This window comes from Spermophilus citellus (genome assembly GCF_964194105.1).
Source record: "Spermophilus citellus genome assembly, chromosome: 2".
Taxonomy (NCBI): Eukaryota; Metazoa; Chordata; class Mammalia; order Rodentia; family Sciuridae; genus Spermophilus; species Spermophilus citellus.
The window spans coordinates 52,540,918-52,566,102 of record NC_138183.1 but is presented as its reverse complement, the minus strand read 5'-3'; the positions used below and the strand labels follow the sequence as shown (position 1 = coordinate 52,566,102).

The window sequence follows — 25,185 nt, the reverse complement described above, 5'->3', positions numbered from 1 at the left end:
TTCCTGAAGTTGGGTATGTTAGTGTATACTTGTAATCTTAGCTACCAGGGAGGGTAAGGCTTGAGGATCCCAAGTTGAAGGCCAGCCTCACCCCCTATCTCAAAAGAAAAAATAAAACGGGCTAGGGATTTAGTGCCCCTGGGTTCAATCCCCAGTACCAAAAAAACAGAAAACAAAAACATCAAAACCTTCAAAGGATGAAATTTTCAAATAAAATTAAAACCTTGGGGAGTGCCAGTATTTAAGTGTTGGGTAATAGAATTGAATATAGTGTTGAATCGAAAAAAGAGGCCACAAAGATACTAAAAGAAGCCAAGCACAGTGGTGCATGCCTATAATCTCAGAAGCTCGGAAGGCTGAGACAGAAGGATCATGAGTTCAAAGCCAGCCTCAGCAACAGCAAGGTGCTAAGCAACTCAGTGAGACCATGTCTTTAATAAAATACCAAAAATTGGATTGGGGATGTGGCCCAGTGGTTGAGTGCCCCTGAGTTCATTCCCAGGTACTCCCCCCAGCCCCCAAAATACCTAAAGAGTATAGTATCAAAACAGAGGAATGTTAGCTGTACTTTGTTATAGAGAGATCAAAAAAATTTAAGCCCTGAAAGTCATTGGGATCTTGATTAGAAATGTTTTAAGGGAAACAGAAGGTAGATTGTAGTAGATAGAGGTGAAAAAATAGAGGTACTTTGTTTAATAACAAAGATGCCAATAGGTGCTTGACCAAATGATCTTAGAAAAGAAAGTAATTAAAACCATCTAAGGGCCCTTAGGTTAAAAGAAAATAAAGGGATAAAGGGACTGTAAAAAGTGTAGATGTAATTGATGTGTGTGTGTGAGAGTGTGTGTGTGTGTGTGTGTGTGTATACATGTGCATACATATATGATATATAAAATTTAACCCAAGGCTAAAGTGATGAAGCCCTTGCCTAGCATGTGCAAGCCCCTGGGTTCAAACCCCAGCATCACAAAAGGTAAAGAAATGAACAATAGAACAAATACACACATACAGATATACAAAACTCAAAATATATCAAAGACCTCAACTTGAGAACTGTAAGTATAAACTCTTAGAAGAAAGCATAGGGAAAAATCTTAATGACACTGGTTTTGCTGGTGATATCTATTATGGCATGAAAAGCAAAGTTAGGGCAAAAGAAAAAGTGAATAAATTGGACTTCAACAAAATTAATAACACTTTTTCCCATCTAGGAACACTATCAAGAGAGTGAAAAGGGAGAAAATTTTTGCAAATTATATATCTGAGAAGATTGTTGTTTGTTTTGTTTTGTTTTGTATTATGGTTCTAAGATCAAACCCGGGCCTGGCAAATACTAAGTAGTCCCTGTACCACTGAGCTCCATTCCCAGCTGATAGGGTATTTATATCCAGAATATATTAAATAAAAACCTCCTGTAACAAAAACTAAATAACCCAATTTAAAAATGGCCTAAGGACTTAAGTTGATATTTCTCTAGAGAAGTACAAATGGCAGTAAGATAAAAGATGTTCAATATCTCTATGCATTAGGGAAATGCAATGAAAACAATAGTGAGATAACACTTTACACCCATTAGGATGGCTGTTAAAAACCATAAAATCTACTGTGTTGGCACAAGCCTGTAATCCTAGATATTTCAAAAGTCTGAGGCAAGAAGATTCAGGCTTGAGGCCAGCCCAGGCAACTTATGAGACCGTATCTCAAAATGGCTAGGAGTGGTGGTGTACACCTGTAATGCCAGCTTTTCTGGAGGCTGAGGTAGGAGAATTGTGGGTTTGAGGCCAGTCTCGTCAATTTAGTGAAACCCAGTTTCAAAATAAATAATAAAAAGGGCTAGTGATATAGTTCAGTGGTTGCCAGAATGCCCTGGGTTTAATCCCTATTACCAAAAAAAAAAAAAAAAAAACAAAAAAACAAAAAAACAAGCAAGCAAACAAAACCCCAGAAAATAAGTATTGTTGAAGATATGAAGAAATTGGAATCCTTGAACTTTGCTAATGGGAATATAAAATGGTGCTGCTGCTGTGGAAACAGTTTGGCATTTCCTCCAAAGAGTAAACATAGAATTATCATTCAGTCCTACAGTTTCATTCCTAGGTATACACCCAAAATAATTGAAAGTAGGGACTCAGAACTTGTACTTCAGCACTCACAAAAGCATTAATCACAGTAGTCAAAAAGTAGAAACATCCCAATTCCCGTAATTGGATGGATAAACAAAATGAGGTATACATGCACAATAGAATATTATTCAGCCTTTAAAGGGAGTAAAACTGGGATATATGCTGCAACATAGAAGAACTTTGAAAACATGCTAAGCAAAATAATCCAGACACAAAAAGGACAAACACTATATGATTTCACTTGTGGAAAGAATGTTAAAATAGGAAAATTCATAGATACAAAAAGTAGAATAGAGGTTACCAGGGACTTGGAATGAGGGTGAGGGAATTGTAAATTTCTGTGAAGGGATACACAGCTTCCCTTTGAAGTGATAAAAAAATTCTGAAAGTGGACAGTGGTAATGGTTGTATAACACTGTGAAGGTTCATTCCACTGAATTGTACACTTAAAAATGATTGAAGTGTTAAATTTTGTTAAGTTTATTTTACCATAGTACAAAAAAAAAAAAAAAAAAACACAAATGCAACTTGACTGTGGTCATTCAGGTATATTCTGTAGCGTAAGTGGTAGGTAAAAATTTCACTGTGTGGTTTAAAATGAAAACATAAGAGGTTAGTGTCCACTTTTGTATATTGTATATGCTTGAATGTATAATATAGTGGAAAAAAATTAAAGGAATTTACATCAAAATTTGGTTATCTTTGGGATGGAATTTTGAGTGAGATGTTTTTCTTTTCATTTGCATTCCCAGCAAATATTTATTATTTCATAAGAGAAAAAGAAATTAATTAAAAAAATAAACTCAAATCTTATAACAATTCTGTTACTCTAGGTATATGGAGCTGCCATCCAGTTTTACGAACCATATTCTCGGGAACTTCTAACAGAGAAACAGCTTATGCAGCTGGGCTTGTTGACGCCTGTGGAGAGAAAAGTGATCTCTAAATCCATCAATTCAAACAAATGCATTTGTTTACTCTCACACTGGCCTTTTTTTGATGCTTTTAGAAAGTTTCTTATGTTTATCTACAAACTTTCTGTGTCTGGACCACATCCTCTTCCCATTGAAAAGTATGTATAATGATTAGATTGAAGTCTGGTGGAAAAACTGAATGTATATGAATATGTTTCATTGTTAATCCAGCTTTAGCAGCAAAATTGCAAGGGAAGGAGAGTCACAGTTACCCTAGTTTTTACATAACTCTCTTCTTCACCTGAGTCATTGAATGTAATTTAAAATTGAAGAGTGACAGTTAAGAATGCCCAAATATGAATCTTTCTGAGAATGTATCCAAGGAAGCAACTTATAGATTGTGTTGTGGTTTTCTTTTCATTCTCTAATAACCAAGACACACACAAGGGCACCCCCTATACTAAAGTGGCCAATTTAAGTTTTAAGTATAAAATTTTTCTAAACAGATGTAGAAATTAGTAAAGGTGAGTTTTGTTAAATGTAAAGTTTGGGTTTTAGCATCAGAATTGTTGATAATTTTCCTTTAGTTTATAGTTCTCTTTTCATGGAAATCTTTTGTAAGCAGAAAAATAGATATAGAGTTGCTCCTCTTTTTGCCCCGCAGTGGGGGGATTGAATCCAGGGCTTTCTGCATGCATGTGTTCTACCACTGAGCTATATCCCTAGTTCCATGAGAACTACTTTTTTTTGTGTGTGTGGTGCTGGGGTTTGAACCCAGGGCCTTGTGCATGAGAGGCAAGCACTCTACCAACTGAGCTATATCCCCAGCTGAGAACTATTTTTTTTTTAAATTTATATTTTCCTGGTAATAACAGGAGATATTAATATGGATTTTGTATCAGAAAGTACATCGTGCATTTCAGTATTTTAATGGACATTTACTTACATTAAGGAAATTTCTTTGGGGCTGGGAATGTAGTTCAGGGTTAGCATGCCTGCCTGCCTGCCTGCCTGCCTGCCTAGCATGTGTAAGGTCCTGGGTTCAATCTCCAGTATACAAAGTAAAAAAAGAAAAAAAAGCAATTTTTTTTTTTGTTTTGTTTTGCATTACTAGGGATTGAACCCAGAGATGCTCTATCACTGAATTACACCTCTACCTCTCTACTTTTTAAAAACTTTTTATTCTGAGACAAGGTCTTACTAAGTTGCCCAGGCTTACCTTGAACCTCTTATTCTCCCACCTCAGTCTCTGAGTAGCTGAGATTACTTACAGGTGTCCACCACTGTGCCTGGCCCCCAATTTTATTTCCTTAGCCTAAGTTTTAAATTAATAGCATTGTCATATTGAGATGAGGTATAGAGATAGTTAAGATTTGTTAAAATATATGAAGAAGTTTAGAAAAGTAATTATGATCTTTATTTCAAATTCTTTTCCAGGCATATTTCACATTTTATGCAAAACATCCCTTTTCCTTCACCGCAAAGACCAAGAATCCTTGTACAGGTAATTAAAAAGAAATACATTTTGAGAGAGCTCTGCATATGCCATTCTAGTCATTGTAGAGTGGATCCTATGACCCTTTGAGTATGAAGTGAAGCAATGCATTCATGAAGTTCAATTTCTATTATTTAATAGCTTTTCTGACCATTTTTCCTTAGGGGCTTATTTTTTAGATCCTAAGTATGCAGAATGGTATTAATTATAATTTTTGGTTCATGACATTGTCATCATTGGTCCAAACATGGCCTTTATGTAGCTAAATTTAATAATATAAAACCCAGAATTAAGATTTTGTTCCTAATTTTAGAGTGATGGATAAATGTTAAAAATGTATTGAGCCCCATGGTTGGAGCAGGGAACTGAAACAATCTGTAATAGTGCTTTTTAATCTATCTATGCTCAAGGCTGGTTTCTTTTTCTTTCTAATAAGTGGCCAACCTAGGTAGGTATATAGCTTGTAACATATGCACCTTGCTGTAAGAGATCAGGATAGAAATAGACAGGTGTGTGTTCTGTCCATAGATGTTATTCCATTGCTTGAATGAGGGAGCAGGATCAGAGTGCCCTAAAAGTTGCTAAAGATTTTGATACATATAAATTATCTTTTCCTGGACAATAGTAGTTTGCATATAGCAGTTGAGTAGCACTGGTCTGTAGAAGCAAGCTATTTAATATTTTTTCCCTAAATATTGTTAACATTATATATATGGTAGGATTAAGACAGATACTGTTGATCTTGAGTGTATTATTTTAGTTATTTTAGTAAATATTTTACTAATTTAGTAAATATTTTAGTTCAAATATTAATATACATGAAGCAAATACAAAATGCTTACCAGTTTGTTGAGTAAATAAATCTGAGGCTTTTATATAAAGGAGTTATTCCCAAATTTTTAAGTAACTGCTTTTTAACCAGTTAACTGAATTAAAGCTCAAATTAACAATTTAGTTAAAAAAACTTATGTAATACCTCTGAATAAATACAGCTGTCAGTTTATATCTTATTATATTTCAAAAAAATATGTCTGTGTATTGAACTATTTTCCGTTTTACCTAATCTAAATATTTAGATTTCAAAATGGGTTTGGTTAATTTATTTTTCTTTTTTTTCAAGCTGTCAGTCCATGATGCATTAATATTATCACAGCCAGTTTCTACACCTTTACCACTAAGGTAATATTAATGGTATTTATATGTATGTTTGTTTATTGAGTTGCTAGAGATTGAATCCAGGGCCTTGTGCATGGTAGCAGAGTGCTTTACTGCTGAGCTGCATACCCCCAGCCCAATTAATGATATTTAAAATGATATATTTCTTTATTTGGAGCAGAATACTTTAAAATATTTAGGGGTTAGGATAACAAAGTTAATTATTATTTTAAAAATAGGTAAGGATAACTTTGATTTTTTTTTTTTTTAAATCAGGAATTGAACCCAGGGGCACTTTACCACTAAGTCACATCCCCATCTCATTTTATTTTTTATTTTTGAGACAGGGTCTTGCTAAGTTGCTGAGGGTCTTGATAAGGTTGTCTTTGAACTTGTGATCCTCCTTCCTCAGGCTACTGAGTCCCTGGGATTACAGGTGTGTGCTGTTATCCTAGCTAACCTTAATGTGTCTGTCTTTGATACCTGGGTAGGTAATGGTGGTATTTTAAAATGGTAATACTTCAGAGAGTTGCAAGATTAGATGTAGGAAATACTTCCTTTTTCCCTTTTATTTCCCATTCCCATATCCAATTCATAACTAAATGTTCAAAGTGAAGAGATTTTAGCATCCTAAGTATCTCATATCTGTTTGTTTCTTTTCGTATGCATCACTAGTCTGGGCTAGCATGATTACTTATCCTTCATGATTGACTTCTTAATTAATCTTTTTACTCTTATCTTCAGTTCTTTATCTACCCTGCAGCCAGTGTGCCCTTTTGAGAATGCCAATATAATTGTCATTTCAGTTTCAGCCTAATCTCATGTTATTTTTATCCCCTTGCTTACTATTCAATACCTTGATTTAAACACTGACTTTATTTATTTATATTTTGCCCCAGGGCCTTTCCATATGTCATCTTTCTCCATTCCCCCCATTTTTTTTTTTTTTTTGTGTGTGTGTGTGTGGTACTTTTATAAGGACCCAGAGGTCCTTTACCACTGAGCCACCTCCCCATCCCCCCATCCCTTTCCATTTTTTAAGACAGGGTCTCACTAAGTTGCTGAGGCTGACCTCTAATTTGTGATTTTCCTGCCTGAACCTTTGGAGTGGCTGGTATCACAGTCATAGGCCATCATGTCTGGCTACCTCCATTCTTTTGAACTCAGCTCAAATGGTTGTAATTCATGAAAATCTTTCTCCATTAATAGCCCCTTTGTTTTGTAAAGAGAGTTTAAAGCATCCCATTATACTATCTCATTAAATTTGCTACTTTTTATTTTTTAAAAGTAGCAAATCTATACTTGAAATTAATACTAGGTTCTCCATCTGTTAACATTCAGGAAATTATTTATTTATTGTGGTACCAGAGATTGAACTCCGGGGTGCTTTTACCACAGAGCCACATTCCCAGCCCTTTTTACTTTGAGACAGGGTCTCACTAAGTTGCTTAGGGCTTCACTAAATTGCTGAGGCTGGCTTTGATTTTGTGATTCTCTTGCTCTAGCCTCCTGAACCACTCAGATTACAGATATGCCCAATTGGGCCTGACCTATTTATTTATATTTTTTTATTGGTGCATTATAATTATACATAATAGTGTGGTATTCATTGTGACATTCATTCAAGCACATAATAATCATTGGTTCAATTTCAATTCCCAGTACTCCCCTGCTCCATTCTCTTAGGAAATGATTTAATAAGGAGATTATAATATGTTTTATTGAAGTAGTTCGTAACCTTTTCTTTCTGCCTTTTTTTTCTAGTGGAGCCAACTTTAGTACCTTGCTGATGAATCTGGGTCCTGAGAATTGTGCGACACTGCTGCTTTTGGTTTTACTTGAGAGTAAGATTCTGCTGCATTCTCTTAGGCCAGCTGTATTGACTGGGGTAGCTGAAGCTGTTGTAGCTGTAAGTACAGTATTCTACTTTTAGAACAAAATTGCTGAGAGAGAATTTACACTCTAAAGAGAAATATCCTTCAAAGAAAGCCCCTTTGAAAATTAACCAGTCCAGTAATAGTTCAATGTAATTAGGTTGCAAAGAAAAATAGGAAGTATGGAAGGAGGGTTGGGGGGAAGGGAGGGAGGATGGGAATGGAAAAGTCAGTAGGATGAATTATGAATTGGACATAACTTTCCTATGTTCGTGTATAAATACATGACTATTGTAACTCCACATCATGTACAACCACAAAAATGGGATGTTATATTCCATGTATGTATGACCAGTCAGAATACAGTCTACTGTTTTGTATAACTAAAAAGAATAAATATATGAAAAAAAATTTAAAATATAAAAAAAGAAATATAGGAAGTGTAAAGAAAACAAAGGTGGTTTCTATTTGAAGAAAAATGTCAATTTCTAATTTTTCATATTTTAAAGTCTTTCAGTGAGAAACTGCATATTTATATAATAATAAATCTTATAAATGAAGCCGTCCATTGAGAGCTCTGGACAATTTCATTTTAAATTATACAAATGAATTACACGGTTAATTTCTCTCTTTTAATTTTTAATCATTGTATCCAGTAATATATATGACTTGATTATGGATAGAATAATATCTAAATGATCAGCTCTTATATAAAGCACAAATAAAAATTAAATGAAGTACCTTGTATAAAACTCTATGATTGCTTCTTATTGCACTTAGAAAGAAATCTGATCATGTAGGACTTTATAAGCCATAGTGTAGAACTTTGGATTTTGCATTTCTCTAGCTCTATATCTCATTTTTTATTTAAAGTAGTTGATTCTCCTCTCTTCCTAAGTCTCTTGTTTACTCCTGTATTGTTAGCACTTATTCCAGTTGTCTAGCATGGAGTAGGCATCAGGAAATAAATACTTGTTAAAACAATAAATGGAGTATGTCTCTAAGAACTTAATATTTTTAATGTTTTGATTTTGCGGTTCTGGGGATTGAACCTAGGACTCCACCCATGTTAGGCAGGTACTCTACTGATCAGAGAAATGCTTCTAGAACTGAAAATATTAATAACCATATGACATGGCTTTTGAAGATACTCATTATTATTTTTTCAGGTCTCTATAGTTGCATGTGAAAACACTAGTTATTGTAATGAAACATTTGTTAATGAACTGACAATTTTAGCAAGTTCCCTCTCAGATATTCCCTTTAAATGTTGGTGTTTATCCATACTCCTTTGTCAGACCCATTGTGGCCCAGGCTGATCTTAGCAATACAGTGCAAGAACAGTGGGGGAAAAAAATGCACATTGAAATTGGTAATCTTATGAAAATTGCAGGACTATGTAGGTTTATGTTGCTGATAAAGGAGAATTGTCTGAATAGTGTATAAAACCATTGATAAATCAGAATTTGATAAGCAAGTTAACACTTGAAGAAAAAACTGAAAAAAAGGGTGAAGATGACAATAGATGTTCAAAAGGGAAATGATTTTAATATCAAAGAACATTAAGAAATTAATGGAGACCCAAAGCAAAGATAGATGAAACTCTGAATGCTTTTTCAAAAATGACTCTATTTATGATGGTGTTGAAAAAATCAAAGGTGAAGAGAAGGCATATGCCTTAGGTTGCTGTCACATAGTTTTATTCTAAGATTTTTTATTTGCAGGTATAAATTATCTTTCATCAAATGAAAGATCTTTCCCTCAAGGGAATCTTTTTTAAGTCCTTGCACAGTCCTATGAGAATGACTGCCCTTCAGCAATCTGATCTCATTTTCTACTACTCTTCCCTTTGCTCACTCTTGCCAACCTCACTTTTTGCTACCTCTAGAGCAGCCTTTGCCCTAGCTGTTCCTTGCATTTAAAGCACTGTTCTCTGGATATCTTCCCCTTGGTTAAATCCCTCAACTTTTTCAGGTTTCTGCTTGGCCGTCACTTTATCCTCATTTTCCTAATACAACCTGCTTTCCCTCTCTCCTGCTCTGAACTCTAATCACTTTCATGTGACTATCATTTTTTACATAGTGTATATATTTTATTTATTATGTCTTTTTTTTTTTTGCGGGGAGGGGGCAGGTACTGGGGATTGAACCTAGGGTGCTTAACCACTGTGTCACATCCCCAGCCCTTTTTAATTTTTATTTTGAGATACTGTCTCACTAATTTGCTGAGGCTTCCCTTGAACTTTAGAGTTACAGAAATTAAAGGTGTGTGCCACCATGCCTGGCCTTTTAAAAAATTCAGCTGCTTTCTGTCACACCAGTTATTGACAAACCATGTCCAAATTCTGCATCTCACCTGTTTTTGCAAATAGTGAAGTTTTATTGGTACATAGGCCACTTTTTACATCTTAGCTAAGACTGTTTTCATGCACAAAAACAATTAAGTAGCTGTGACAGTGACAATATGACTTGTAAGACCTAAAATACGTAGAACTTTTTATAGAAAAAAGTAGATTAAAATCCTATGAGGATAAGAGGATAGGGATCCTTTTTTTTTTTATTCACTACTATGGTCTCATTATGTAGAACAGTGTTAGGTACTTACTAAGTACTCTGATATTTGTCAAGTAAATAATGATTGAAGACAAAAAACCCAATCCTGAATAACCATCTGTAATAACTGAGGTAATTAAGTGCTGTGGGTATTTCTTTGGGGTGAGTGGTGATAAATAAGGGTGAGAATTGACCCAGGTCTTAAGAAAGCAAGGATTTTAGTAGGAGAGAAATATTTTCATCATCAGTGATTAAAATTTAAATCTAAGCTGATTAAAAATTTTTTTAATTATCAAAAATGTCTTTTTGGGGCTGGGGATGTGGCTCAAGTGGTAGCGCACTCGCCTGGCATGTGTGCGGCCCGGGTTCGATCCTCAGCACCACATACAAAGAAAGATGTTGTGTCTGCCGAAAACTAAATAAATAAATAAATATTTTTAAAAAATGTCTTTTTCTTTACAGCACATATGATACAATTAAAGTTTAGCTTTGTAAAGGAAGACTGGTAAAGATTCTTGAGGAATGTATTTTTAATGACTTTTTAAGATGTTATATTGCACTGAAGTTGGATCATTTAAAATGTTTATTTGAACGATCAAGCAATTTTTTGCTGAGCATCAAGTGACTTTTACTATTCCCAAGAGAATCGTTAATTTTCTTTCTTTCTTTTTTATTTTTTGTGGTACTGGGGATTGAACCCAGACCTCATGCATGTGCGGCAAGCACTCTACTGACTGAGCTATATGTCCAGCCTGAGAATCATTAATTTTAAATATATTAGTATTTTCTAATGTGATTGGGATCAAACTCAGGGCCTCACACATGCTAAGTACATGCTCTACAATTGAGCGATACCTTTTTTTTTTTTTTTAACTAGAGATTAACCACTGAGCGCTTAACTACTGAGCCACATCCCCAATAAAATAAATAAATAAAATTTTATTTTAAGACAGGGTTTTCCTAAATTGCCGAGAATGGTCTCAAACTTGCAATCCTCCTGCCTCAGCCTCTAGAGAGCTGGCATTAGGTGTGCATCCCCTGCCCCAGCCCCTACATTAGTGTTTTTTAAATCCTTAGTGCTCTTGGTTGAATTTTGGCCAGATATTGTTTTGACAATTAATAGGTGGCTGCAATGCATAAACATTAAAAAGCAGAAGTTTGTTTTATGATTTTTAGGGTAGTTTTGCTTTGATTCCATAAAATTGGAATGTGGGTTTTATATAGATATTATAAGAATTAACATGAAAAGTTGTTAGCATTTTTACTGTGCTTGTGATCATTGTCATACTTGAAAATTTTAATCACATTGGTTTATAGTATTGCTTAGTTATATTTTACAGTCATTCAATTTGGGAATGAAATTTAAGGTTTAAAAAAAAACTAGACTTCACTGCTTTTCAGTGGTCCCTTTTCAGTAATATTAGTTAATTACATAATTTTCATTGCAAATTTAAAATTTGGTTAATTTTTTATAACTTTTTCTCCAGATGATCTTTCCATTTCAGTGGCAATGCCCATATATTCCCCTTTGTCCTCTTTCACTGGCTGGAGTGCTTAGTGCACCTTTACCATTTATAGTTGGAGTTGACTCAAGGTATTTTGATCTTCATGACCCACCACCAGATGTTGTTTGCATTGACTTGGATACGAACATGTTATATGTGTAAGTTGCTTCATTTTGTATTATCTCCCATTTATATTTTTCACTATACGTAGTTACAGCTTTTAGAAGACATCTAGCAATATGTAGTTTTTGAAATTTGTTAGTAAGTCTTCATGTTTAATATAGTAATTCTTAAGCAGAGAAGGTATTAGAATCTGGGAAATTTGTGTAGTTTACAAAAAAGTTTAATATTAAAATATATTTGGTTATGTTAACAATGGCCAGGAGATATTTGGGTTTATCAAAAAATATGGATTTGAAGAAAAGTCTGAACACTTGTTTTAAGAGCTTCAGAGATGACATGCTTTCTAGATTTAATTAAAAATCCATATGTAAGCAAAATCGATTTACCTGTTTTAGGTAAAGTTTAATCACAATGTAGGGTGATAGATAACACCATTTTCTTAGTTGTCAGGATTTGAATTTTATAAGGATCTCTTCTTTACTGCATAGAAATTGATATCAGAAATATCAGTAGTGGTACAGCGGAGGGTTTAGGGCATAGCATACCACATTAATAAAAGAATTAATTCTGGTTAGATGCTTAAGAGCCGGTCCCCAACTCTTTCCCCCAAAGTGGGGAAGGGAAGGAAGTATTGGAAATTATTTTAAATTTCTTTTTACTTCCTTAGATCCTTTAGCACTTGAATTTTTTGCTCTTTCAGATTGATACTGAATAGATAAAAATCTTGGGTGAGGCCTGAATGGTCACAGCAGTGGAATTGGGTGGGAAGATACCTGTATTTGAACCAAAAGAATTATCTTCAGGAAGGAAGAAAACATTTGCTATAACTAAAAAAGTCATTTTCAAACAGATCTATCACTGTATTTTGAAATTATATAGCTGTAGTAGCTCCTTACTGGGCATATTTAGATTTGCTTACAACATGTAATAAACTACCTGAATGGATTAAATATTTCTAATTGTACACATTTTCTTGTTTGTAAGCTACCCTGAAAACAGTTAATTCTGTTATGTATCATTGTAGTCCTTCTAGAAATGACTATGAAATTGTAACTCAGATTTTTACCTTACTTTATTTATTATTCTGAATTAAGATATTACTTTAGAGATTCTAAATTTTGCCATTTTGAATAATTTACATTAGTAAAAATAGTGTTTTCTAAAGTCAATTTAGACTGATTGATTATACTTACAGAATTATGAAACTCTCCAGATACTAAAAGTGATGGTGCACACCTGTAATACCAGCAACTGGGGAGGCTGAGGCAGGAGGATCACAAGTTCAAAGACAGTCTCAGCAACTTAGCGAGAGCCCATATCAAAAAGTAAAAAAGTGAAAAGGGCTAGAGATGTGGCTTGGGAGTTAAGTGCCCCTGAATTCTATTCCTGGTACCCCTCCCCCCAAAAAAAGTCATAGAGAATAATGTAAATAATGTCAGACCAAGACAAAATAAAATATTACCAATAAAGTTGAAACCCCTGAATAGTCCTCCACAATCAAATCTTGCTGTGATCTCCCAGAGGTAACCATTATCTTGGATCTGGTGTTTATATAATTCTCATGTGTTTCAAAAGCAGTTTATATGTATTAGTCTAAATGAGATTTTGCTTGGCATGCTTTAAACATTTTTTATATATAATGGTTTTCTTTATATCTCTAGTTTCTTATCTTGGGGATCGAACTCAGGGGTACTTCAACACTGAGCTGCATCTCTAATCCTTTTATTTTTATTTTGAGACAGGGCCTCACTAAGTTGTTTAGGCTGGCCTCAAACTTATGATCCTGCTGCCTCAGCCTCCTGAGTTCCCAAGATTAATATTGATAGACATTTAGGTTTTATCTAGATCTTTGCAATTGTCAATGGGGTTTGTCTGTGCATTTGTTTTTCCCTTTGTACCAGGGATTGAACTGAGAGCTTTGTGCATGTTAGGCAAGCACTCTACCAGTGAGCTATATTCTAGTCTAACAATGTCATTTTGATCATTGTGTACATATATCCTTAAGTACCAGGGTGAGAATTCCTCTGAAGTTTATCCTGGGAAGAGCTGATTGGTTGATTGGTGGGGACCAAGTATCTTAATAGCTTAAAAGCAGAATTTTCTCCCAAGTTTACCCCTTCTTCAGTGGATAAAATTCCTCTTTTTTATGCTCAGACTTTTATTTTTTTTTTCGCTAACTTGACAGTAATGGTATTTTACTGTGTCTTTTATTCAGATTTTTTAAATTAGTAGGGAATTGAGCATTTTAATTTTTTCCCCCTTTGGTATTGCTCTCATGAATTGGCTATTTCCCCCTTTTGATGCATTTTCCTGTTGGATTATTTGTCTTTTATTTGTGTGTGTGTGTGTGTGTGTGTGTGTGTGTGTGTGTTGCTAGCAATCAAACCCAGGGTCTTGTGCATGCTAGGCAATCACTTACCACTGAACTACATGCTCAATCCCGAGCCTTTTAAAAAAGGAGACCATCTTTCTGTGTTCTTCAGGCTGGCCTTGAACTGTTGGACTCAAGTGTTCCTTTTACATCAACCTCAGTTCCTCTGTGTAGATTACTGTTTTGTTTCAGGTGGTGCTAGGAATGGAACCTAGGGCCTCATGAAAGCTAAATGCATACTCAGCCATGGAGCCAGCCCCTGTTTTTGGTTCTTGGTATATAAAATGATCTGCCCTGAGATCGTGAACCATTGTCCTGCATAGTCTTAAAGTTGTAGCATTGTGTAGGTTTTTCATTCAACTAAACTTGATACTAGTGTCAAATGTGACTTAAGGATGGCATTGTTTTTTTCAGATAAGCAATTATCATCAGATTGTTTATTGAATACTCAGTTCATTTGTTAGCTATTGGTCTTCAGTATCAACTGTATTACATACCACTTTCTTTATTTCTGTGGATATGTTTCTGGATTACACTGTTCCTTTGGTCTATTTCAGCTTCTTACCAGTATTATACTATCTTACTGACTTTAAAATTAAGTTGTCTAATCCATTGTGGTGGTGCATACCTGTAATCTCAGCTTCTTTGGAGGCTGAAACAGGAGGATCATGAGTTTTAGGCCAACCTGGGAAATTTAGCAAAATCTTGTCTCAAAAAATAAAAAGGACTTGGCATATAACTCAATGGTAGAACACCCTTGGGTTCAATCTCTGAACTGCAGGGTGGGGTTAATTATAGATATACCTTTTATTATATGAATTGTCCAAAACAGACCAATTTATAGAGCCAGAAAGCAAATTAATGATTGCCTTCTGATGCAGGGAAAGGGGAGAGTAGGTATATTGGGGGACAAAGGAATGGGGTTTCTTTTTGAGTTGATGAGAATATTCTACAATTGATTTTTGAGTTGATTACACAGTTCTGTGACTATACTAAAGACCACTGAATTGCATATTTCAAAGGGGTAAATTTTATGACATGTGAGTTCTCTCTCCTGAAGTTGTTAAAAAAAAGTTATGAGATAACTAGTCATGCTGGGCATGGTAGCACATGCCTATAATTCCTGCAGCTTGGGAGGCTCAGGCAGGAGGATCACAAGTTCAAAGCCAGCCTCAGCAGTTTAGCGAGACCCTAAGCAATTTTTAGACCCTGTCCCATAAAAAAAGCAAAAGGGCTGAGGCTAGTAGGGTTCACTGGTTAAGCAACTTGGATTCAGTCCCTGGTTTCTTCCCCACATCCCAAACAAAACAAAACAAGTCACCTTTACTGACGTTTTTCTTTAAAATTATTTTCACTGTATTTGGTCTTTTGCTTTTTCAAAATTAATTTTAATATCTTGTTAAGCTTCACACAAAGCTATGTTGTGATTTTGGTTAGAATTAATTTGGGGAAAATGCTTTGAGGGGGTGGTGCTGGGGATCACACCTACAGGCACTTTACTACCACTGAGCCACATCCCCGGTCCTTACAATTTTTTATTTTGAGATAGTGTTTTGCTAAATTGCTGAGAATGGTCTCAAACTTGTGATTCTCCTTTCTCAGCTTCCCAGTTTGCTAGGATTACTGGCCTGTGCCACTGTGCCCAGCCAGTGATATATATTTTTTGATATAAAGTTTCCCTGTCCATAATTATAGTATTTTACTTCCTTGATCTTTTAAAAAAATTTCAATAAGCATTTCATTTTGACTCGGCAAAGTGGCACATGCTTATAATCCCAGTTGACTCAGAAGGCTAAGGCAGAAGGATCGAAAGTTTCACCAGCAATTTAGTGAGACTTTAAGGAATTTAGAGAGACCCTGTCTCAAAATAAAAAATAAAAAAGGGCTGTGGCATAGTTCAATGGCAAAGTGTCCCGGGTTTGTTCCCTAAAAGAGAAGAGAAAACAAATTCCAAAACAAAACAACAAAAACACCAACTTCACATTCTCTCCATAAAAATTATGCAGGTCTTTTATTGTTTCTTACTGTCTTACAGCAAATGGTATTTTAAATTACATATTCTACTTGTTAGTCACTAGGGTATAGAAATGCAAAAAAAAATTATATATAGTGATTTCATACCTAACATTTATAATTCTCTTGTCTGATAGATTCTCTTCAGTTTTCTGGCTATAGATACTTATCTATAATCCTTATATATTTTAAAATTTCCTGTTTTAATTCTCTGGTTAGGATTTTAGTATAGTGTTGAACAGGAATAGTGATAGTTTATATTTTGTCTGGTTCCTAATTTCAAAGGGAATGCTTTGAACAGTTCATTGGAAAGTATAAGTGGTGTAAGTTGTGATTCTACCACTTCTGCCTCCTGAGTACCTGGAATTACTGGTATGTGCCACCAGAACCAGCCAGAGTTTACTATTTTAAAAATGCTAATTCAGTATAATTCTGATCAGAACATGTAGTATATGTTATTGACTATTAATTTATTGAGGTTTGCTTTAAAGGAAAGAATATGGTCAGTTTTTATAAATATTTCATACAATAAGTCTCTAGAAATAAACAAAAGACCAATAAAGTAGGCAAGGAGCTGGGTGAAATGGCTCATACCTGTAATCCTAGCTACTGGGGAAACTGGGGGCAGAAGAAATGCCAAGTTTATGGTCAGTCTGGCCAACCCAGCCAGACTATGTCTCAAAGCGTAAGAAAAAAGGGTGGGGGACATATGATATATCTTAGTGGTAGAGTATTTGCCTACCATGCAAAAAACTGTTGGTTCAAGTGTGGCAGTGAAGAGTACCCTGGCTCTATGTATGAGTATTGGATGTCTTATTGATTTTTGTCAGAAAAATTCCTTTTACTGCAGCGTCCTGCAAACTGAGAGGACCTTTTGCTCAGTTTATTCATATACAAAAGTGCACTGTGTCTTTTGAAAAAGAGACTAGCTTTCACAGAGGTATAGGTTGGATTCAGTTTTTTTCAGAACCACAATCCAACAGGAAAATTGTATTATTTATGGAATGAAGCTCCATGTTCAAGGTCAAAGATGAAAAATGTTGCAATGCAGTCAAAAATCTGATGAAGGCAAAGATTTCTGATTATTTTTGATTAAATAAATGTAACCTAGAAAAAAAAGTTGTTGGTTTGATCCCCAGTTAAATAATTTCATTAAATAAGAAAACAAAACAACAACAACAACAAAAAAAAAATGGGGAAAAAAAAGAAACGAAGGCAAAGATTATGAAGTCTTTTTGTAGAAAAATATATAAAAAATGATATGTGAACATCTCACCCATAATAGGAGAAATGCTGACATCACCTCTGCACTTGGATACTGCTTTTATATTTTCAGATTGGCTAAAAAAAAAAAAAAATCTAAAATGAAATCCTTAATAACACAGTATTCACTTGAGACTATTTGGTACAGGCAACCTTAAAGATATTATATTTATTTAGTGGTATTTGTCAAAGTCACAAATATGTGCCCCCCCCCTTTTTTTTGGTACCAGGGATTGAACCCAGGGGCATTTGACCACTGAGCCACATTCCCAACCCTATTTTGTATTTTATTTAGAGACAGGGTCTCACTAAGTTGCTTAGCACCTTGTATATATTCTTGATCTAGCACTTCTGCTTCTAGTAATGTATCATAATGTTTTATTTCATGTAAAATGATAAAAAGTTAAAAAAGTTACTTACTGTAGCATTTGTTTAAAGTAAAAAAATAAAATTGAGGTGTCTCAGCCGTGTTAAATGGTATTCACATGCAATGGAATCCTACTCTAAACAGTACAAAATGAGTGAAAATGCTTTCTATGTTGGAAAAGATCACAAAAGATAAATTATTAAATTAAAAAGTTCAAGGTGTATAATTACATATTTCCGTGTGCTGCTTGCTACTTGTGCAAAGAAGAGGTAGAGGATAAATATGTACTTTTGTTTGCTAGTTTGGGAATGAAACATTTAAATGTATACAAGAATGAAACAAAATTTAATCGGTTTTCTCTACTGTTCCTTTCTTAGTTTGTTAATATTTTCTGTTAATACTTATTATTTCTTGGTGTCTAAGGTTTAGAATTGTTCTTCTTGTCTAGCAGCTTAAGCTGGAAATACAGATTTTTTTTTTAACTTTATGTCTTCATGGTGGTTATCTTTGGGATGGGAGGGAGCTGAGTAGATGGGAAACAAAGATATGTAAAAGGTTTTTTGTTTGTTTGTTTTTGTACTAGGGTGGTTTACCACTGAGATATATATACCCAGTCCTTTTAAATTTTTTTATATTGAGAGAGGGTCTTGCTAAGTTGCTTAGGGCCTCACTAAATTACTGAGGCTGACCTTCAATTTGGAATCCTCCTGCCTCAGCCTTCTGAGTTGCTGGGATTACAGTGTAAGCCATCACATCTGGCTAAAAAGTTGTTTTGGAAGTGAGATCGTATTAACTATATTTTAAAAATGCCCGGTGGTTATTTGGACGTTTGCTTTATTTATTAAGGCTTTGTTATTAGGTGAACTTAAATTCAGAATTGCTCTATTTTTTAGTTAAATAAGTATTTCTATCATGTACTTTTTAAAAAAAATATTTCTGGTGCTCTTTGTATTAGTCTTTAACATTAATATAGTTGTGTTTGGTATATCTTTTTCCATACTCTTTTTTTATTTTTTAATATTTATTTTTTGGTGTAGATGGGCACAACACAATGCATTTTATTTTTATGTGGTGCTGGGGATTGAACCTGGGTCCCACTGGTGCTAGGCGAGCGCTCTACCACTAAGCCACAATCCCAGCCCTTCATACTCTTTTAATTTCAGATTTTTCTCAATTATTATATATAAAAAATTAAAAATCCAGTGTAATACAGGTACTGTAGTGCACACCTATAATCCTGGCAGCCAGGGAGGCTGAGGCAGGAGAATCACAACTTGGAAGTCAGCCTCAGCAACTTTGCAAGACCTTGTTTCAAACTAAAAAAATATAAAGGGCTGGGCGGTGTAGTTTTATGGTAAAACATCCCTGGGTTCAATCCCCAGTACCAAAAACAAACAAACAAAAAAGCCCACAACATCCAATTCATCATTTGACCAGTTTTCCTAGCACCTCTTGTTAAAAAGGCTGTCTTTTCTCCAGTGTGTATTTTTGACACCTTTGTCAAGGATCAGATGAAAAAGCTGGATGTGGTGGCTTTAATCCCAGCAGCTTGAGAGGCTGAGGAAGGAGGATCACAACTTCCAAACCAGCCTCAGCAACCTAGTGAGGCTCTAAACAACCTAGTGAGACCCTGTCTCAAAGTAAAATAAAATAAAGTAAAATAAATAAAAAATAAATGAAAAGGGTTGGGGATGTTGCTTAGTAGTTAAGCACCACTGGGTTCAGATGACGGTAAATGTATTGGTTTATCTCTGTATCTTCTATTCTGTACCATTGATCTATTTGTGCTATGCAATTTTTGTTATTATAGCTCTGTAATATAATTTGAAGTCACATATTATGATGCCTCCACCATTGCTTATTTGGCTTAGAATTGCTTTGGCTATTCTGAGTCTTTTATTCTTCCAAGTGACTTTTAGGACTGTTTTATCTAGACCTATGAAGAATGTCTGGTATTTTGGTGGGTATTACATTGAATCTGTACATTGTTTTTAGTAGTGTGGCCATTTTAACAATATTAATTTTGCCTTTTCACAAACATGGGAAGTCTTCAGTATTCTTCAATTTCTTTCTTTAGTGTTCCATATTTTCCTTGTAAAGGTCTTTCATCTTCTTGGTTAGATTTATTCCCTAGGTATTTTATTTGTTTTGTAAATAGAATTGTTTTTCTGATTTCTCTCTTAACAGATTCATTGTTATATAGGAAAGCTGTTGATTTTTTAAATTTTTATTTGGGATCTGTTATTTTGCTAAAGTAGTTTATTAGCTCTAGCAGTCTTTTGGTGGAACATTTTTTTTTTTTTTTTTATTGGTTGTTCACAACATTACAAAGTTGGTGGAACATTTTTAATCGGCTAAGTATAGAATCTTATCATCTGCAAATGGTGATAATTTGACTTCTTCCTTTTCTATTTTTTTATCCCTTTTATTTCTCTTGCCTAATTGTTCTGGCTAGAATTTCTAGTACTATATTAAATAGGAGTGGTGACAGTGGATATCCTTGTCTTGTTCCAGATTTTAAAGGAAATGCTTTCAGTTTTTCCCCATTCATTCTGTTATTGGCTTTGGGTTTGTTATCCATAGCCTTTATAATGTTGAGGTAGGTTCCTACTATCCCTAGTTTCTTTAGTGTTTTATCTTAAAAGGGTGCTAAATTTTGTAAATGTAATGTATATTTTATTTATATATGTTATGTATTTATTTCCCTTAGTTTTTATTTATTTTTTATTTAATGAGTATCTTTGGTGCTGAGGAATGAACTCAAGGTCTTGCTTATGCTAACCTCACATTCTATGACCAATCTTCATCCCAGCTCTCCCTAAATATTTTAATATGGATGTCTAAGCTTAAAGATTAATATTTGCCCTTCATTCAAACAGTAAACTTAAGTAGGCCTGTTTATTGCAGTGTTGAGGATTGAACACAGTGTGTTATCCTAGGCAACATTCTAACCACTGAACTATATACTCCCTTCCCCACTTTTGAAAACATCCTTTCACTTTTTTTTTTCTTTTCTTTTCTTTGGGGGAGGGGTACTGGGAATTTGAACCCATGGGTCCTACCACTGACTATATTCTCAGCCCTTTTTTGTATTTGATTTGGAGACAGGATCTTGCAGAGTTGCTTAGGGCCTGTCTGTGTTGCTGAGGCTGGCTTTGAACTCATGATCCTCCTGTCTCAGCCTCCCGAGCCACTGGGATTATAGGTGTGTGCCACACCCGGCCAACCTTTCACTATTATTGGTGAATTTTACAATTCATGGTCCCTTAGATTAGATGAAATGCAGTTTATTACCTCATAATACCCCTTGAATGTCAGGTACATTATCATCCTCATTTTGCAGATAAGAAAATTAACAGTTAAGTGAGTTGTACAAAGCCACACAGAGATGGTAAATGTTAGGATCAGGTTACAAATTAACAACACTTTTTAATTTGGGGAGGTTAAAGGCACTAAAATATTAGAAGTTCATAAAATGAAAGAAATTGATCAGGGTTAAATTTGACCTGCTATCAATTTTAAAACATGCTTCTTTTTGAGAGATGTTAAAATATATATATTTTACATAGAAGTGTTAATTCTTTTATTAGTCAGGTGTCTTTCCTGGGAGGATGTGTTTGATTCTGTGCTGATTGCATTAATGACCAGAGAATACTTGAAGTTAATTTCTTGGAACATGCCGATAATGTAGTTAAACACCTCAGCCTATGCCTAAAGGTTGGCAGGCCTATATTATTGGATTCTCAGGGGGAGATCCCTCTTCTCCCAATAGAAATCTAACCTGAGCCAACCTTATAAGGGCCCCAGTTTTATTTGAAGATCTCAATTCTAATACCCTACTTGATGGGACTCAGACTGTCTCCTGTCCTCTGAAGACTTTTATTTGTTTTGGTACCAAAAACTGATCTTTCGGGTGCTTAACCACTGAGCCACATCCCTAGCCCTTTTTATTTTTTATTTTGAGACAGGGTCTCACTGGGTTGCTTAGGGCCTCACTAAGTTGCTGAGGCTAACTGAACTTGCAGTCCTCCTGCCTTAGCCTCCCAAACTGCTGGGATTACTGGCATTTGCTCTCTGAAGACTTTTTAAAAGATCACAAGTTCGAGTCTAGTATCAGCAACTTAGTGAGGTCCTAAGCAATTTAGTGAGACAGGGTTTCAAAATAAAACATTAAAAGGGCTGGGGATGTAGCAAAGTGTTAAAGTGCTCTGGGTTCAATCCCCAGTACAAAAAAAAAAAAAAAAAATCCAAGACTCTTTTAATCCTTAGGGCACATCTGGCCATGGTGTTGGTGTTACTCTGGGGTTTCTAGTCATCGAAGACTTCTTAATTTTCTTGCCAGCTGAAGTATAAATTTCAAAGAATGAGTCTAATATTTATGCTAGTTTTTTCAAAGAAGAGTTTTTTCCAAGCCATTGTGTCTACTGTGTTATATTCTTATAATAAAAAATTCTATAAAGTAAGCTTTTGTTAATGCTTTCTAAAATGGTCATTTCTAGCTGGATGTGGTAGCTTACGCCTATAATCCCAGTAACCTGGGAGGCTGAGGCAGGAGGATGGAGAGTTCAAAGGCAGCCTCAGCAACTTAGCAAGGTTCTAAGAAACTCAGTGAGACTCTGTTGCTAATAAAATATTTAAAAAGACTGGGGATGTGGCTCAGTGGTTTAAGTGCCTTTGGTTTCAATCCCAGGTACTACTACTAATAATAATAATAAATGAAAAAAAACCCTGTCATTTCTATGATTTTGCATATTTAGCATTTTATGATCATAGATTATATTGAATAATGGTGTTGTGATTGATTTATCTTTTAATGACTGAGAAATAACTAAATATACTTTTAATCCTCACTTAAATTCCTATTAAATTAAATTAATTCATTCATTCATTTGGTATTGGGGATTGAGCCAGGGCATTCTACCACTGAGCTATATCCCCAGCCTTTTTTATATTTTATTTGGAGACAAGAAAGTTCTCATTAAGTTGCTTAGGGCATTATTAAATTGCAGAGACTGGCCTTGAACTTGTGATCTTTTTGCCTCAGCCTCCTGAGTCACTGGGATTATAGGCATGCACCATTGTGTCCATCAGGCACATAGTATTTTAGAATAGGCTTTTGGTAACTTGGGTTTCAAGTCAGTTAGAGCCAACATTTAAAATAGTATAATTTGAAAATGTAACTTTTGAAGTAAGACTTTAATTCAGTATTATATTGCTGACTACAACATTGAAAAATCTTTGTTGGAGAGTTAGAATGAGGTAGGTAAGCAGATTTTACTGAAGCAGACTGAAATGAAAAGAGAAGTTCTTGAAAACCACTTATTCCAGCTACTCAATATCAGTTATAACTTCAGTAAAAAGTCCTTTCCCCTTTCTTTTTTTAATTTTTTGTTTAGTGAAAGCAGATTATGAATAACATTTTGTTAATTATGTTCTTATTCAATAGATCAGATGAAAAGAAGAACATGAACTGGAAACAGCTACCAAAAAAGCCATGCAAAAATCTACTTAGCACTTTAAAGAAACTATTTTCCCAGCTATCTACAGGTAAATGTGAGGGTAAAGAATTTAGGGAGATTAGGTGTTGGGATCAGCCCCAAAGTAATTTTTTTAGTGAAAGAATATATTTTACTCGAAGTGAGTCTCATTACATAATAATATTTTAATAATAAAAATTAATATGTAATTAATGATTTTTTTTCCAGCACTTGGATTGAACCCAGCAATATTTTGCCACTGAGCTACATTCCCAACACTTTTTATTTTTATTTTGAGACAGGGTTTTTCTAAGCTGCTGAGGTTGGCCTCTGTGAGTGTTGCTGGGATTACAGACAACCACCACCTTACCTGGCTGATTCATGATCTTTTGAGCACATTTTTTGTGCCTTCCTGCTTGACCCTTTCTGGTTAGCCTCTGTCATTGATTTCTTTACGTTAGCAGAGAAGAATTTCAAGAAGTGATAGGCTTTATTTTGACTATTTCCTAATCAATCACCATTATGTAAATAGATACATACATTAATATCAGTTTTGTTTTTACTTCCTTTTGTCAGTTCACCGGAAAACTCAAGAAGGTTCAGCCATTGAAATGACTCCAATTGAAGCAGATTTCTCCTGGCAAAAAAAGATGACACAACTTGAGATGGAAATTCAAGAGGCATTTTTGCGATTTATGGCATCTGTTTTAAAAGGATATAGAACATATCTCAAACCAATCACAGAGGCTCCTTCAAATAAAGCCACAGCTGTAGATTCATTGTTTGATCGACAAGGTGAGTGGCATGGAAATTACAGTTGCTTTTAATTTAAGTGAAAGATATTTTCGGGGCTGGGGATGTGGCTCAAGCGGTAGTGCGCTCACCTGGCATGCGTGCGGCCCGGGTTTGATCCTCAGCACCACATACCGACAAAGATGTTGTGTCCGCCGAGAACTAAAAAAATAAATATTAAAAAAAAAAGAAATTTTCTACTATTTTATATTGCTACCAAGAAATATTCACTAAAATTCTTAAAAATTAATATTAAAATACAGTGAACTAAAATACTTTCTTTGACAAGAAAGTAATTGAAATGATGGATAGGGATATGGAATTAATATTGGATAGGCAGGAAAGTGAAGACAGGAGAGTATAGGTGGAAAGTAAAAGCAACAGTAGATTGGAGGATTCCCACCCTACCCCACATATCTTCACCAAACGATAAAATGTTTGGTGGAAGTAGCTTAACTTTGTAGAAGCAAACCAGATAGGCAAGATACTCTTTTTTTTTTTTTTTTTTTTTTTTTTGGTACCAGGGATTGAACTAAGGGACACTCAACCACTGAGCCATATCCCCAGCCCTGTTTTGTATTTTATTTTGAGACAGTGTCTCACTGAGTTGGTTGGCACCTTGCCATTACGAGGCTGGCTTTGAGCTCGTAATCCTCCTGCCTCAGCCTCCTGAATTGCTGGGATTACAGGTGTGCGCCATCGTGCCCAGCTAAGATACTCATTACTTGTAATGGGCTGAGAGTTATATGAAAATATGAGATAATTTAGGAAGGAGGGCTTTTCTGAATGGTAGCAAGGAAAGAAAATCCAATGAGTATGACTGTGTTTAGGAGTGAAAAGTTTGAGGTGGGGTAAATGATAGGATCATTGAAAATTAAGGAGTTAAGAGATCAAAATGTTGTGTTGTTTGTGCTTGTGGGTATAGAAGAATGATGATGGTAGGAATTGGAAGAGACTTTGAGTGAACTGTCCTGTTTTTTCCTTGAATGGAAGAGCAGCCTCCTTTATCAATAGATGTCTGTGATTAATAGGGGAAAGGGTGAATTAGCCAGATGCTTGAACTTTTAACACAGCATAAGTTTTTACAAGACATGATCTGGTGACATTGCAAAGAGAATATTGAGCTTTTGGATATTGACCATTGGCTCAAGAGTACACAGA

The 25,185-nt window shown here is 34.9% G+C and overlaps 1 protein-coding gene across 4 annotated transcripts in view; it reads left to right on the top strand.

The window, feature by feature from the left end:
• Positions 1-25,185, top strand: part of DENND4C (DENN domain containing 4C) — a 124,047-nt gene that overhangs the window by 29,119 nt on the left and 69,743 nt on the right. For 3 of the 4 annotated variants that reach the window (XM_081278218.1, XM_081278217.1, XM_081278219.1), the window contains 7 exons: positions 2,957-3,195; positions 4,475-4,541; positions 5,653-5,711; positions 7,452-7,596; positions 11,601-11,776; positions 23,202-23,302; positions 23,809-24,027. In XM_081278218.1, coding sequence (XP_081134344.1) covers positions 2,957-3,195; positions 4,475-4,541; positions 5,653-5,711; positions 7,452-7,596; positions 11,601-11,776; positions 23,202-23,302; positions 23,809-24,027 — 1,006 coding nt within the window. Of the gene's footprint in view, positions 1-2,956; positions 3,196-4,474; positions 4,542-5,652; positions 5,712-7,451; positions 7,597-11,600; positions 11,777-23,201; positions 23,303-23,808; positions 24,028-25,185 lie in introns of those variants that run through there. The other variant, XM_081278220.1, reaches the window with a different exon arrangement.